General features: G+C 39.7%; 1 protein-coding gene across 7 annotated transcripts in view; it reads right to left on the bottom strand.

Annotated features, from left to right (window-relative positions):
* LOC127600853 (F-actin-uncapping protein LRRC16A-like) overlaps positions 1 to 17,267 on the bottom strand; it is a 692,893-nt gene that overhangs the window by 32,616 nt on the left and 643,010 nt on the right. For all 7 annotated transcript variants that reach the window (XR_007962432.1, XM_052065699.1, XM_052065703.1 and 4 more), the window contains 2 exons: positions 12,066 to 12,163; positions 2,385 to 2,435 (listed from right to left, as the gene is read on the bottom strand). Coding sequence is in view for 6 of the 7 variants with exons in the window: in XM_052065699.1 (XP_051921659.1) it covers positions 2,385 to 2,435; positions 12,066 to 12,163 (149 nt within the window). In the remaining variant the exon portion in view is untranslated. The remainder of the gene's footprint in view (positions 1 to 2,384; positions 2,436 to 12,065; positions 12,164 to 17,267) is intronic.

Below are 17,267 nucleotides of genomic sequence, written 5' to 3' on the forward strand. Positions count from 1 at the left end.
TGGAAATCAGATGCATATTAAATACTGTGCTGTTTGACCCAAAAAATTCAATGCCCCAAGATATATTGTAGCAATCAGCTCTTTTTAAATCAGTGCAGCAAGACTTCATTTTTAATCAAGCTATATATTATAGTGGTTTGGCACGCACAGATTCACCTATTTGTGGATAGCCCGTCACCCCCAATAACATTTAATTGTTCTTTTTTTTTCATTTCATTTGAGATTGGGAGCCAACTCCCATTTTTCATGGAAACGCCATAGTGAGGTTTGTCAGCATTTTTGGAAGAATTTTTGGGGTGTTAAAAAAAACAACAACTCCCCCCCGTTTTTTTTCCCCTAATACATTTCAGTGGGCGTCAATTATACTTGCATTTTAGCTATAGAAAGGCGCCCACAAATAAAATGTATTATTATTATTATTATTTGCGGACCTGTGTGGTACTTAAATAAACAGCGAGGTCCATTATCCTTAAAATCCTTATCTGAACACCCCCTTGCTTACAGTCAGGAATATTTTTTATTTGCTCTATGTCACTGTGATATGAGCAAAATCGTAAAATACAACCAACACATTTGTATGAAACAAATGATTAGTTTTTCATCGCGGTAAAATAAATACTGCTGGACATTTGGTCATGCTAAACACGCTACTCACACAACCACATGAAAAAGTAAATCCACACACAGGAAACTGGAGCAAAACATAATCCTCAGCTGCAGGCAGACATCGTTCTTTTAATGCAACCTGCTCTTCAGAATGAGACAGTGTAGGTTATCCCTGCTGACCTTCGACACACAACTGAGCGCGGGGGGAGATGGGGGGGGCAAGAAGTAATCTGGATTGAGGAAAAAGTGGTGAGGATGAGAGTGAAAATAAGGAATGAAAGTCTTAAAGGACATCGGAACACAAGTGGTCTAACTCAGGGGGTGTAGATTCTCTCCTTGGAAGTGTCAGGATAGCGGACAAACAAAAGAACCATTCCGCAGCCTCAATAAACATTCGTGAAATGTGAACAAAAGAGTGTCAATGTGACTGACTATGGGCTAAACACTACATGACTTGTAATGCGACCAATCAATAACTTCTAAACTGTCCCCAAGGGCAAGATATTAAATGGAAAGATTTGAGGCACTACAGTTAAGTATTTCCTGGAACTCTAAAAGCAATGAGGCTATGGTTATAGCACTCAGAGGACAATGCTCAAAACACAAAGTAAGGAAAATTGGGCGGCAGTTGGTCCTCTATAAAGACTGAAGCAGGTATCTGATGTTTGCGCTCGACCCGAATGTTGATTTTTCGTCAAGGGTCGTTCAAGGTTACAAAGAGTTGCGAAGCTGTTCGTCACACATTAACCAACAATTTTAATGGTCGCAAACAGCATTTCTTATCACCAGGAAATTTTCAACATGTTCTAAATTTCACTGTGAAAAGAATAAACTGTTTACAACCATTAAAACTGTTGGGAGAACATCTCTGCGACCGTTTTTGACCTTAAATTAACCTTGACGGGTAATTAACATTCTCTACGTGCGCACACAATCGCAAACCTGCGACACTCAGTGAGATGTGGGCTTCTGACTTTGGAATCCACCTGCATGCGTGTGATCTGGTTCTGTGTGTGGTTAATATATACAATACAGAGTACAAACTGAATTCCCCCTTGAGGGATTCTAATCAGTAAAAGTGATCTGTTGGCAAGGCTCTAGCCAACCCTAATCCTGAACTCCAACACTGTTCAATGTATTCCTGAAGGACGACTCAACTAATTTTAATAACCACTGACATGACATTGAACAAAACATAATCTGAAACTATAACAGGTGCAGACTTAAACATGTGTTTGTCTACTTGCTTGGCTTAAAAAAACAAAAAAACAAAAAAACAAAAAAAACATGCTGTGCAAAGTGAAGATTGGTCACTGCCCTAGGTAAATATGACAACAGAATAGGATAGTTTGTGTTGCATTTGTGTTTTGTTTCCTAACAGGTAGCTGTGACAATTAAGATACTTGACGGGTGTTAAAGTACTGCATTTTCTGGGCTTGTCATAGTTTGGTTGATCCTATGGCTTATATTCCGGTGATGCATATTTATTCGTATAGCAGCATATATAAATGAAAAAACAAAACAAAAAAAACAGACTTTCCAAACAGCTTTGGGGACACATAAAGCATGCACGCACATGTAGCTACACATCATTCAAGTAATTGTCAATGGCATTTTATAAAGATACACAATGTCCACATGCACCGAAATAAAGACATCCATCCATCGGTTATCCGAGCCGCTTACCATCACGTGGGTCGCGGGTGTGCCGGCGCCTATTCAATACTTCTCATATATTCATGGGAAGAACAGTTTAACATCAACTTTGCTCCTCTTACCTTGGTGGGAATGCGTGCAGTCAGGAGGTATGCTCGATGGGACGCAAGAGCCTGAGAGAAAAAAATAGAGTGGAAAATGATGAGTCTTTTCCTGTAAATATATGCTATTTAAGCAGTAAATACACAGTGTGAGCAGCACTTTAAAGGAAGTGATACAGAAGACAAACAACCTCTTCTCTTGACTCATCAGGATAAAAATGCATGAGACTGAGAAAACTCTTGTCTTTAGACAGAAAAAAAACTATTTACTGAAATTCTCTGCTGAACATCTCCTGTCCTTGACTGACGATGGAATGTTACTTTACAAACTAACTTCTTTGTTGTTGCTTGAACGCATTCAGAGTTTGCAGAACTACCGGTAGTCTGTCTAACCAGGAAACACGAGGATGATCAAGCATACATGAAACGCACACACTTAACATTCCTATGCAGACAATCTGCCTTGAAAGGTCATTGTACGTTCTTGAGATGGTGACAGAGCGTGACATTGTTACAAGGAGGATTTGAACAACTCTATAGTCTCTTTGTCCCAAAATTGCGTATACTGTAATTAAAAGTGGCATTCTGATCTTTAGACCTGCGACCAGAAAGAACTGTGAACTTTGAAACAATTCCAACTAGAACAATCGGACAAAGCATGTGGTTTTAGATGTTGTAATCCTAATTGTATTTGCCAATGGCTCAATATCCCGGTCTGCCAGATATTTCCTTTTCAAAACAAATACCGGTACAGTAGATAGCTTCAATCTGACCTTTAAAATAAATTACAGAGGCATTTGTATCAAGAGAAAACAAAATACATGCCAAGAAGCATTCATTCATGATTTGATTGAAAATAACCTGGACTACACCTTTTAAAACATAATTAGAAAACGTACAACAGAAGTTTGTTAAACTGCAATTTTACTCTGATCCAAACACAGAATTGTTCTTAGTGATCTTGTTTTGGCTGTAGTGGTGAATCCGTTTGACTCCGAGCGCAATAATAAACTGATCGATGTCAGTGAAACATCCTGAACCCCAATAAAGAGACACCGACAGATAGACACCATTCAGCACATCTGTGTCTGCTCTCCATTTACAGTCTAATTGTCAAACCGTCATGATTCCCACAATTGGTTTCTATGGTAACAATTGAGGGAGAGTCATACGCACATTTGTAAATACAAACACTGCCTTTTGACTACAAGCCACACATGAAAGTCTTGCCTGAGAATGTCAATGAGGTTTTGCTTCCCTGAACGTCGCACGATGGCCGACAGTTATGCCCAAATCATTGCAGAAACTCAGGAAGTACAGCAAATGTTTCATCTGGACCCTTTTCAGCTGTGGCACATACACAGGAAATATTTCACTGCAAATCAACCCATCCCTTCTTGAAAAAGTGAATGTTGTTTGTCAATGTGAAAGAATTGAATGAAGACTGATTTCTTTCTTTTTACTTTTTTATCTACCTTAATTTCTGTCAAATTATTACTGTATATGTTTTATGTTCAATAAAAAAACAAACAAACAAACAAACAAAAAATGTCACATTTTGAATAAAGACATGGACATTATTATTTTGTTTCTTTTATAAAACAGCTCGATTAAACCTGCGTGAAACCGGTTGACACTCAGCACTGAATGGATATCAGTACTTCCATCCACTGGATGCTGATAAAGCAGATCAAGGAGTTTCCTTGGAGAAGAGTATCAGTCTGCCGGGTGTTCTGTCAGAACGCTGTGTGTTTTGTTTATAAAGATAAAGAACAATCACAATCAATCATCAGCATACCAGTCAGACACAGCAGGGGGGAGGTCTTTGTGTGAGAGGTAGCCTGTATGCTGGCCACGGTTTCTTGGTAAATTTCATTAGCACAGAACATAGAAGTTAGAGACAAAACTGCAAGAATGTCATCAAGAGGTGGGTATGAAGTTCATTTACAGCGCTAAAAAAAAAAAAAAAAAAAAAAAAGCAGAAGAGAAGACTTCCTATGCTCCAGGTTGGACCCACAGCGCTTTGTGGTGCAGACAATCTGGAAATGCGTCAAAGGAAGGAATATCAGCGACAAAGGCTGAAGAAAAAGAAAAAAAAAAGAAAAGAGATGAAGGAGGCGAACCTCTCTGATGTTGGCAGCACAGCATAGATTTCCCTCCGGAGTAGGCAGATAACATCAGTCAACACCAACAACACACTTTAGTACAGCTATCTTTGTGAGGCATTGATATAACATACCCCATTCCCTAACCACCAAAACTAAATGCTGAACTTCAAACCTTAACTGGAACAACCACCCCCTAATAAACCACATTTTCTCCAAGTGTTAACGTTCAGTTTATCAAAGTACAGTTCAGAATGGTGAATCAAGATGTGGCTTTTCAGAGCAGAATATGTGGGCTGGCTACTAACGTGAGTAATTTAACATAAGAGTAGCGCAAGTGTGTAGCTTGCTAAAGAGGAACCAGACACGGTACGCTGCAAAGCACTGACATTAACTGTGAATGAGTCCCATCTCCAACAGAACCCGAACTTATGATATCCATTGTAGAGGGAAAGTGACAATTCTGTCTCCCCAACAACAGACAGCAACGTGTCAAACTACCCAACACAAAAATAGAGGCGGTAATTAGAGATCAAATGATCGTTGAGAATTTTACAACCAGCAGTGGTACCGTCGATTCAGTTGTAACGACAGAAATCTTTCATGAAAAGGGGACTAAAATGAAAGTATTCCTCCAAACTTAATGGCAAGAACAGCACACCAGAAATATCACATTATTAAATTATCTCTCTTTGGTTTCAGTATTGACACACTAACCAATTATTTGCATATATGTTAGTTAGACACAGTGCACAATTGTCATTTTGCTCCAAATCAATGCTGACTGCAGCTATGACCTACAAACCTCATTCAATTGCAGCCAATGAGAGCTACCTGACATTGAACCAACCATTCAATTTCACAGAAACCAACATATTTTCTGTACTATAGTCCACCGCCACACGTCCAGCAAGTAGCATTTGTCACAACATCCATCCACTATCTGAAACGCTTATTCAGGATTTCTTTTCCACAAAGCTATAAAGCCATTTATGATTGTATTAAAAAAAAATACAATACATACCCAGACATGCAAATTTCACAATTCTATCCTGTTACAATGATTCGTTGGCTCAATGTGAACCATGTTCAATAAAAGACAAGGGAGTAATTTAATTTCTATGACAAAGTATATTCAATGTCTCAGTATATTTTATGAACACAGTCACACAGACATCAGGTGACTGGAATAAGATGAGAAAAACGAAAAAATTAAATCACTCCTCAATCAATACCGGGGCACTATTTACAAATAAATACAAAGCTGATGATTGTATGCAATTGCCATTAAGACTGTTTGAAAGACCCTGACCGAAAGTAACATTAAATTGAATGATGGTGGGAGGAGCTTTCATGTGGCCATATTCCATTGCTTGGTAATACCTCCCTTGGGATATGTTAGTGAGGGGATTGTGAGCTTTGAATATGTTAAACATTGCAATAAAAAAGGAGAATCCACATTGCTAATGGTAAAGACTAAAACAAATCATTTCTGGTGAACGCCAACGCGGCACCTAAATAATAAATAATAATAATGAGAATTTTTCAACAAGCTTACAAGAATATTCATATTTTAACCAAAATTTCACAGAGATTCTAGGATGTCTGATACCATTAGCTGAAGCAAGAGTGCTAAAATGTGCCTTGCTCGCAAACTACAGTTGGCCTGTTCTTCTACATAATGGTGATGTTCGCTGGCTGTTCACAACGAGACATGAAAAGTTATCCTCAATTTGAATGTAATCGCGAGTATTTTTCTTTTTCAATCGATTAAAATTCTTTAGAAGATAAGGTATCATAGGCTTGAGAGAAAAGAACAGTGATGTAGATGATAAGATTATTGAAGCTTTTCGAGTACATCATCCATTGTAACTGTAAATGCTCCAAAAATTGGTGACTGAGCCACAGGACACCACATAAACATATCTGACATGCTACAAAAATACTCTTCACTAGGGCTATTGAATATATTATTCTCTCGACAAATCAAATAATTAGATGGACGGTATTTTGCATTAAAGTTGGTTACAAGATTATATTTAGCTGATTATTGTTGATTATTTAGCATTGTTTGATGATTAACTATCACCAAATAAACAACAATTCAGAAATATGACGAGAGGAAGTGATGTTTACTCACATTTGAAGCTGAGAGCTAATTTTTGCATACTGGTGAACGCAAATGTTTACTAGCTTGATACACACTTGCGAGGCTGCTTCAGGTTCAGCTACAGTCCATGTCAATTACAGGTTATTTTATTTGATATTCTAAAATATACTGTATGTATACATTTTTTTCTCAGTTCTTTATGGATCAGTCAAGGCCCGCTTTCGCCCCAGGAGAAAAAAAATATTGGAGCCGTGCTGAGATACCCATAGGTCATCTTGTGTGGTGCCTTTTAAGGAAATGTGAACCCATCATCTTATTCGCACTGACAGCTTTAAATTAGTAAACGATTAACCGATTATTTCAAGAAATGTCTGTGTAGTGGAAAATAAAATATGTGTTCACTGTTGACTTAATTACAGTGATGCATCACACTGTAATATAGGCTGTAATACAGACACTCCTACAAAGCAAACAGTACATGGGTCCCCCGCCCCAAAAAAAATCCTTCAACCCTTGGTTACAGCCTCAGTCTTGGACAAACACACACCCATAAAATGTCTTTTATTTGGACCATGAACAAGAGGTTCGATCCTCTAGGGAGGACTCCAGTGCAGAAGTTGTGAAAGCATGTCGATGAATGAAGAACACCATTTCACAACCTCTGGCACAATGACAAAATCCCTCGCAGCTTTCCGTCCTGTTTTCATTTGCTTGGTCAAACTACATACACAATTGCAGCAAACAAATGCAGCAGATCACAGTCTTTCTCACAATATTTGGGCATCAACATGTACTGGTGGGCATGGCAGGGCCAGCTTGCCCGTTAAGCGACATAGGCGAATGCTAAAGGAGCCCTGGCTTCAGCAGACCCCAGAGAATATACCGTACTTTTAATATACAATAATGAATCATTTATTATATCGACACCGGAAACTATCCATCCATCCATCCATCCATTTTCTAATCTGTTGATCCACACAAGGGTCGCGGGGATGCTGGAGCATATCCCAGCTGTTTTTGGGCAGTAGGCGAAGGACACCCTGAACGGATTGCCACAACCATTCGCACTCACAATACTACCTAGTGACAATTTAGAGTGTTCCATTAACCTGGCCATGCATGTTTTTAGAACGTGGGGGGAAACCGGAGTACCCAGAGAAAACCCACACAAGCATGGGGAGAACATTCAAACTCCACACAGGAACCCTGCACCTCTGTACTGTGAGATGGATGTGTTAACCAGTCAATCACCATGCTGCTCCACTAGAATCTATTAATTCTTAAAAATGAAATGCTAACATAAAATTTCCCCAGTGTGGGACGAAAAGGATATCTTATCTTATCTTATCTTAAATCAGCTGTGAAGCAATGACGAATCAATATTACTATAAATGAAAGTAGCAATTTTAACTGCAATTTTATAGACTGTGTGACTGTTTTTGAAAGAAGTACAGGAAAGTATAAACTACAAACTTGGCAACCTTAACCACCAGTATGCTATGCTGCAGAGTGCTGAGGCCACCTCACGAAGCAAGCATCATGGATTACACGATTACTTCTGGATTTAGGAGATTATGCTTGTAAGTAAATCAGGAAAAGGAGAAAGGTAAATGGCAACTTCATAAATCATAACACTATATGACCATTTAGACATTCTATGTACAGTACTTTGTATTCAGCGAAACTGACTTGAATTGAAAAACTGCCTCCTTTGAAACATGGTCACCATTCAGGGTACGAACCTTATCGAGGCTTCAGTGCTTTTGTCCAGGACATTTCGACATGTTGAAAGATCGAGCTAGGGGTTCAAGCGCCCGACCAGTCAGTCCACTTCTCACACCCGGGTAGTGTTTTACAGACTCACGCTATTATCTCAACCTCCATTACCCTGCCATCTTTAAAAAGGTAGGTCTGTCAAGGCTGAGTGCTAAAAAGACACTACAAGTCCAAGCAGCACAGGGCAGGAAATTGCAGAACGCTCTATATGTATTTGACATACAACTACTGTAAATGCAGAGCGGAAATAACATTCAAGTCATTATTTATCAAATCGACACCACAGAAGTGATAGATGGATGGACTTTGTTCATGGCAGTAAATCTACACTTTATGGCAAGTAAATTGGACCTTGGCTGAAAGAGGGGTGTGTCGTCATGGGTGATTCATATTTGGAAATGCCAAAAGTATGTTTTCACATCTCAAACAGAATAGTAGATCGGTCTCCTATTCATGACAAAAACCTCTTCCCTGTCATTGAGTGCAAGAGGGGTATAAGGAATTTATCACACAGATGCAAGCAAATTGATGAGCTTCTCGTTGCTTAAGGCTACATAGCATCATCTGTTAGTTAAGATAAGACAAACATGCCTGTCCAACTTAAAAGCGCATTTATTTTGGGATGAGGTGCTTCCACAATGACTCCAAAAAAAGGGATACCATACCTTTTAGTTGTGTCAGTGTTTTGTGCAAAGCAATGATACTGTATATCCCTGAAAGACGTGTTAATATTATCAAGTCAAGTACAACTTTATGGTCAAATGTACTGTATGTGCAACATACAGCACAGATGAAATGTCTCAAGCAGACAGGACTACAAGAGGAGCCGCTGCGAGTGCCCGTGCCGCCAGCAAAAGAACAGTTAACATAAAATGTTAGCTTTGGAGGACCTCCACTGCATGTTTAGGTGAGGATCAATCACGGGTCGGCTTGTGAATGTCATATGAAAAAAAAAAGGAAAAAAAACATGTTACCGGTGATCGGTCGCCCAGAGCAACTGGGATATCTTTTTCAGTTGACAGAAAATGGCAAAATGGCCACTCCCTGAGATGAATGGACATTCTTTTCTTCTTCCCCTTAAGCTATAAGAGTTATAAAAGTTTAAAAAATATTTAAAAGGTATGTGGTTAAGTTAAGTAGAATTGGGGGATTTCATACGTTGAAAATATTCATAGCCAATAAATTGCTCGAATTTTTGACAACATGAATGTTTATAACATTGCAGGTATACAGTATATAATACTAATTTTTCAATTCTAGTCTTTTGAAAAAGAACTCCATATATTACATTTAAATTGCTCACATTGTCTCAAACTGACAATCAACAAACGCCATTCCGCTCCTAGTTTGAATTCCCTGAAAATGTTTGCCTTCCTTTTGTGTTTATTCCAGAGTCCGTTTCTGTATTTTCCACAGCAACAAGTGCCCATTGTTTATTTGAGTGAGGACAAGCAACGTAATCACTGGGACATTCTCCTGCTGTGTGCCTGTATAAAATACCACAATTTAGTTCGTTGAAAATCCTCACACAGATTGCCTTTTCTTTGCATTGTTAGACATTTGTTTCTCCTCTGTTTACATGTTCTCCCAGATAACACAAGAACACTTTTAAATGGTGTTGATATTACTGTGTCTCCCAGTCTTCAATGGCCATATTTCTTTGTGATACTGTATAAAACCCACTACCTCTCCAGTAATGAGAGCACTACATAACTGACAAGTCCAATTTTCTTACACACCAACTCGTTCCCTGCCACAGGCCTCCCACTTTGCACAGCTGCCAGATCATTTAGCAAACGCAGGAAATGTGAAAGTAAAGCTCATCCTTTCTACTAATGTCCCTAGATGACTCATGCTGTTTCTAACAATGACAGAATGACTTGGGGAAAATATTTGTGTGATGACCTTATTTGTCATTCTTCGCAGTTTTTGTTCGTTTGTTTTTTAAAGGCAGTCGATGGACAAAGTCATCATCTCTTAATCAAGTAAAATAATGATAATAATAATAATAATAATAATAAACAAGGATTGGCCAAATCCCCTTAGATTGCCATGAATCCAAATTTTGGGGCAGTCGAATCCTTCAAACGGTGAGAAGACAGACCTTTTTTGTTCCAACATGACTATAATGTGAAAACTGAGTCAAAAAGTAAGTGGAATAATTTTTATTAACCAGTTCAACCGACTTATTGTATCTTTAAGACAATGCCCAAGAAGCAAGAGGTGGATTGTTAATAATCCACCAGGAATGCATTATTTATGCAGTCAGTTGATCGACTGCACGATGGCAGTTAATGGTCCGAGCCACTGTTGCTATTTGGCTCCAAGTCAAGAGTAACTCAATGACTTTTTGAATGTGCCTTAAGTAAATCCTAAATAAACGTACCGTACTTGCTGTCGACACGCATGCAAATTCATTTATGTCATTCACACCCAACTGAGTCCTTTAATAAATGACTGCCAATTTGCTTCACATCATCTAAGCTGTTAGCTTTCCAACAATGTGTGCAAAGTCCTACTCAGTACATGAATGCCAAAGTATTAAGACACCAGAGAATTAATTTTAACAGCTGGCAGTTGCACTTCAAGTCAATGAGGGACAGAAAGATAATGAAGCTTCTTGGACTACTGAATGTAACTAAATTTGAAACATGGAACCATTGGCATAACTAATCCAAACTATATTAACCTCAGTTGAACCAAGTATATCATTTTAGCTTTGTTTATCATGGAATGGTTGAGACCGATAAATCGGTCTTGACTAAAGGTTGACAATATTGACAGCTACGTTAGCTATATAATACAGTGACATCATACAGTACAACCACAAGGAAGTATATCCAGCCAATTACTCAGACAAAAACCATCTCAAAGTGCAGTGCTGCAGTCTTTAAGAAAAAAACTAATGCATTTCATTTCTATCTGACCTAATTTAAAAATATCTTTAAAAACATATTTTGTGTTTCTTACCATTCCAGTTACCGCACCAAGGTGGCAAGGACATGTTCTCCTTGAGTTTCTGATTCAACACGGGTTGGAATACTACAGCCCTGTCCACTCTACAGATATTTCTTTTGTAACAAGTTGAGTCAAGTTAAAACTGCACCGCAGGAGCAGAGCGCTCGCGACAGCCAACCTTTCATGAAGAAAGCTAGCAGGCTACAATGACGCAGCACGGTCTCGCAGATATGTCTGTAAAGTGCCACACAACATTATTAACCTAAAGTCGTCTTTGCTTTTGGGTTAGTGACAAAAGGTTTGGGTGACGACCGAAAATCGCTGCCGTCCGCACTAAATCCATCAGTCGGCAGACAGGCAACGAAACAGGAGTCTGTCAGTGACGGACTGTCAGACCTTCCGTCATTTCTGACAAAATGCACACCACTGGATAATATCTGAATATTATGACCATGCTAATGACTATAAGAAGTCATTATTTAAAAACAAAGATGCGGGTTTTTTTCCATTTTCATTTCATTTCAATGTTACTATGAAATGATATTTAGATTAATGGAATTAACAACAACTACAAATGTTTTGGTTGTTTACATACATTACATAATGTTGGCAGTATCAATCGGGATTGATTCTCTTGAATATCACCTGCATTTTAAAATGTCACAGTATAATTAAAGAAACAGATGATGAGAAGGTGGACATTACATCAACAGTTATTTTGTGCAGACGGAAAAGCAGCAACAGTTGACTCACCAAGACTCGGTTCTCTGTCTTGTCGCCTTTGATCTCCAGTTTGACTCTTTTCCTCAGCGACAGCTTCACCTTCCTCCCTACCGCATCCCGCATGCTCTCTTCACACAAAAAGACAACAATTTAAAGTCAGTGTTGGCATATGCAGTATTTGATTCATAGACTCAGAGACAAAAACATGAAAGCCGGCGCCTGTAATTGAAGGGGATGTAAATCCGGAAAAGAAGAATTGACCGTTGCAATGCCTGTATTCATCAATGGATGCTACAGCTGCTTGTTTGCTTCCAAATTTAGCTTGGAGCAGAAGTGTGTGACGTCATGCACGCCGTGATCATGACGACTCTAATCCACGGGCGAAAGGAGCCTTTGATTCTCTCCTCTTTCATCTATACCACTTCAAATAACACACCATATATAGGAATATAGTGCTGTGTAATAGTATTCGCCGTCTTCCTGATTTCTGTGTTCTTTGCATATTTATCACATATAAATGTTACAGTTCATCATACCAATTTTAATATCACAGAGACTATCCGAGGAAATACAGAATTCACCTTTCTAAAGGTCAATTTAATTTATTAAGGCACACAAAAAAAATCCCAAACTACATGTGCCTATGTGAAAAAGTAATTGTTCTAACTTGTTAAATCATGTAACTGTGACTAACGACGGTTTTGGGAAAGCTGAGGTCATATTCACAGACAACACCCTAGCACCACATTTGTTGAATCAAGAAATCAGAAAAACAGAATCTGTCAGACAAAGTGGAGGAGGCTACAAAATCTCAAGAAACAAATGCATCATGCCACGATCCAAAGAAATTAGAAAAAAAGAACTGAAATTTATCAGTCTGGTAAAGGTTACAAGGCCATTTCCAAGACTCTGGGGAAACGGCAAACCACGGTCAGAGCCATTATCCCCGAATGGATAAAACTGGGAACAGTGACAAACATTCCGAGGAGTGGTCAACCAGTTAAAATTACTCAAAGAGTGTGACGACAACTCCTCCAGGAGGTTGCAAAAGAACCAAAGAAAATGGCATTCATGGGAGAATTCCCAGGCAAAAACCACTGCTGTCCAAAAAAAACCACTTATGCTTATCTCAAATTTGCCAAACAACATCTTGATGATCCTCAAGACATTCAGAAAAACATTCTATGGACTGATGAGTCAAAAACTGATAATTCTGGAAGATGCGCGGCCCGTTATGTCTGGGGTAAAAATGGCACAGCATTTGATAAAACGAACATTAAGCCAATAGTGAAGCATGATGGGGGCAGTGTGATGGTCTGTCGCAGCTTTGCTAACTAAGGACCAGGACAACTTGCTGTGATTGATGGAGAAATTAATTCTGCTCTGCTGTCTATCAAAAAATTCTGAAGGAGAACATCCTAAAATCAGTTTGCGCCCTCAGACTCAAGTGCTCTTGGATCATGCAGCAGGTCCGAAACACACCAGCAAGTCCACCTCTGAATGGCTCAAACTAAACAAAATTAAGGTTTTGGAGTGGCCAAGTCAAACTCTGGATTTGAATACAATTGAGATATGTGGTGTAAACTTAAACGCGCAGTTTATGCTCGAAAACTCTCCAATATGGCGGAGTTGAAGCAATTGTGTGAAGAAGAGTGGGCCAAAATTCCTCCACAGCTATGTGGTAGACTCACGAACAATTATCGCAAACACTTGATTTCAGTTATAACTGCCAAGGGTTGCACAACCCATTATTAGGTTCAGGGGGCAATTGTGAGCACATGGGGGACAGTTAGAGTTGTAGAGTTTCTGTCTAAATAGACATTTAGAAACTGCATGTTGTATTTCATTGGGTTGTCTCTGTGTGATATTAAAATTGGTTTGATGAACTGAAATCAGATGAATATGCAAATAACACAGAAATCAGGAAGGGGGCAAATACTTTTTCATGGCACTGTAGTTGTTACATTTATATTATTTAATGTGCTGTACAAAACAATAGCATTTAAAGTAAAGTAAATATAACACATCACATGAAACCTGGGCAAAAAAGACAATCCGAACAACTATTCCTTGCCGTGTTGTATTATTTTTGTGATTTTATGTTAAATGTACTGTAAAGCGCTTTGTTTCAGCTGCAGCTGTTGTGAAAGTGCTCTCGAAATAATGTATTGCACTGTAGCAATCCGGCAGGCTGCCATTATGGATGCCAATAATTATTTCTCAATCCCGTCATTAGAAATTGTGCATTATTTACTTTTAATGAAGGAAATTTTCAGTTAAAAAATATAAGGTTAACCTAAGTGAAAAAAATTATAGTAAAACTGCAAAAATATTGTTTTGTGTGCGTTTTTGTGTGATGGCGCCACACGATCAGGACCGAAAAGTTGGCTAAGAAGAAAAGTATTCCATATTGTAGGTGAAAGTTGCACTCTTTTTCATGCTTTCATAGTTTCTGCATTGTGCCTATGGAGAGAGCTTTAGACTTGGCGTGGATGACAGATGCTTATGCAATTGCATTCATGCTGCATTTCAGGGTTCATGTCAGGATTCTTTCACGCATCCCCAGCAATTAACACACCGACAAGCGCGTTTTTAATCCAATTGGCGACCCCGTGAAAGTGAAAAGAAACCTCGCTCCTGTGTTCGCTGTTTATTGTAATGCTGAATTGGAATACTGCGGATGTCTTCATACAAGTGCTCCTCGAAGCAGGTGTCCATCTGCCAGTATCTCCATCTTTATCATTCAAATATCAATTATAAGTACGTAATGCTCAGATAGCCAGATGGCTCAAAACTCTTGAATGAACAGTGTGTGCATTTGCGGTACGCGTGCAGTCCAAAGTGATCTGTCGTAAAACAATGTGTAAAGTATAAATTGGTTTTAATACATATTCGAGACTCAGAGGCGTCACTGAACGCACCTGAAACAGAGCGCAAGCACATACTTTTCTTTTGGTTCTCCACTCGGCTATCAAACATGGAATGCAAAGACCTTTTTTTGAAAATCATTGTTCGATTCCAGCTCCGGCCTCCCTGTGTGGAGTTTGCATGTTCTCCCCGGGCCTGCGTGGGTTTTCTCCGGGTGCTCCGGTTTCCTCCCACATTCCAAAAACATGCGTGGCAGGCTGATTGAACACTCTAAATTGTCCCTAGGTGTGAGTGTGAGTGCGAATGGTTGTTTGTTTCTGTGTGCCCTGCGATTGGCTGGCAACCGATTCAGGGTGTGCCCCGCCTACTGCCCGGAGACGGCTGGGATGGGCTCCAGCACCCCCCGCGACCCTAGTGAGGATCAAGCGGTACGGAAGATGAATGAATGAATGAATGAATGTTCATAAAACTGTACAACAAAAAACATCAGCGTGTTCTTCAACTTTTGAGATGAAAACAAGTGTAGTTATATTGCACCGATTTAACTCGATGGGTGTGCGCAGGTGAACATTTTTCTTTTCAGGAGTAACTACATTGGCACACCACCTGTGTGAACCTGCACTTGTTTCCCAAGAGATATATCTCAGCAGAAAAGGGAGCTAGGCCATGCTGCTCAGAGTGCGTAATGGGCTTTTCGCTCCATCTCACTATTGGTCAATGCCGATAAATTGAGGGACGGCTTGGACATGTTACACTATCCTGCAAAACTTCCCAGACATTCGTCATCACTGTCGTGAAGCATCCCGGACGCCGAATGTCTTACCACAGGGGCTTCGACGGTCCCAAGACAACAAAAATTCAGCCATGACACAAGTGTTAGGTCAAAGTCAGGCTAGAAGGAGAAGAAAAATCCAGCAAGTGAGCTCATCTGCCTGAATATACGGTAGTGTAATTTGGCAAGCCACAAGTGCACTGATGGCCCACTGCTGGAACCAGGGACCATTGTGTCGCACTGCCTGCCAGTAAAGTACGCATCTCAGGCAGCCTTGAGTGGGCCAACAGCCCGCTTTTGTACACATTTAACCACAATAATCACATTACTGAGAGTCACATTTGACCTCTGCTGTGTGATGTGTCTCTTTGTTTGCAGGCAGCAAGCTACTCTCAACTAAGCATTTTTCACAAAAATTACTTTCCATTGACAACTTTCACAACCTAACATCACATCAAGTCGAAGGCGAAGCGGAGTGGCCGTGGCTCCGGTGGTAGAGTGGGTCATATGGTAACTGAAAGGCTGGCTGTTTAAATCCCGCTCTGTCCGAGTCATGTGACGTTGACAAAGACACTAGGTCAGCCTGCCCCACGGCAGCTGCGGCTAAGCAACATAGTTTACCACCACCAGTGTGAATGTGTGAGTGCATGAGTAATGTATCCACCGCAAAGCATCTTTGAGTGTCCAAAAAGAGCTCTATATAAACTGATGCATTATAATTATTATAAAACACCATACAGCACCGTCCAACTACTGATGCTAGGGTGACAGTGGGCCTAGGTTATAACGACTGATGATAAATTATAAACTAACACCTTATACCTAGTGACCGAGCAATACTGGAAGGGGACACTAGGTTATAGCTAAACAAGGTTAACTTAATATCCATGGGGGGAAAAAAAGTTCTGCAAAATGTGGACAAACAGAAGGTCAACCGTTGTCCCAGGAAAGAGCGTACTACTCTTACTAAAGCGTCAACTATGAAGTTCCATTTGATTGGAATAGCAGTTTGACAGAGCAATACAAATGTGCCGGAAACTACTGCACTCAGACATGTGTATTCTGCAGCGTATGCTCCCTTCAGTTTGATTGTTTACACCCAGGAAAAGCAGCAAAGTTGGCAAGCTGGCCTAGAGAGCAGAAGTGGGTCAGCTGCCTCTCTACGCTCTTCACACTCCCACTCATCCATTCTGAGGGAGAATGTATTTGAGCACATCTGTGCTGGCATGCGGGATCCTTGCCTACAGGCGTCTTTGGATCAAAAGCAAACAAATAATTAGGGTACGCGCTAAAAACAGTTCATCTGGCTAACATGGGTGTCATTTTCTTATGTAGAGAATGTGTATGTCTACGCAACAGGAAACACTATTTTAATGAGCTGGAGCAAGAATCTGATATATTTATTTTATTTCCATCCCTGATGAATTTCATCTGAAACAGCGGTGCTAATTTTACCAGACAGACACCCTGTAGATTGAGTTACAGGCATGTGCACTTCATCTAATTGGGAAAATGAACCTCAAGCTCAAATTGACTCATGTTTATAGAGTCCTAGCAGATACAAATTGGTGCACTTTCTGTTAATTGTGCCA

Source organism: Hippocampus zosterae, chromosome 5 (assembly GCF_025434085.1).
Source record: "Hippocampus zosterae strain Florida chromosome 5, ASM2543408v3, whole genome shotgun sequence".
NCBI lineage: Eukaryota > Metazoa > Chordata > Actinopteri > Syngnathiformes > Syngnathidae > Hippocampus > Hippocampus zosterae.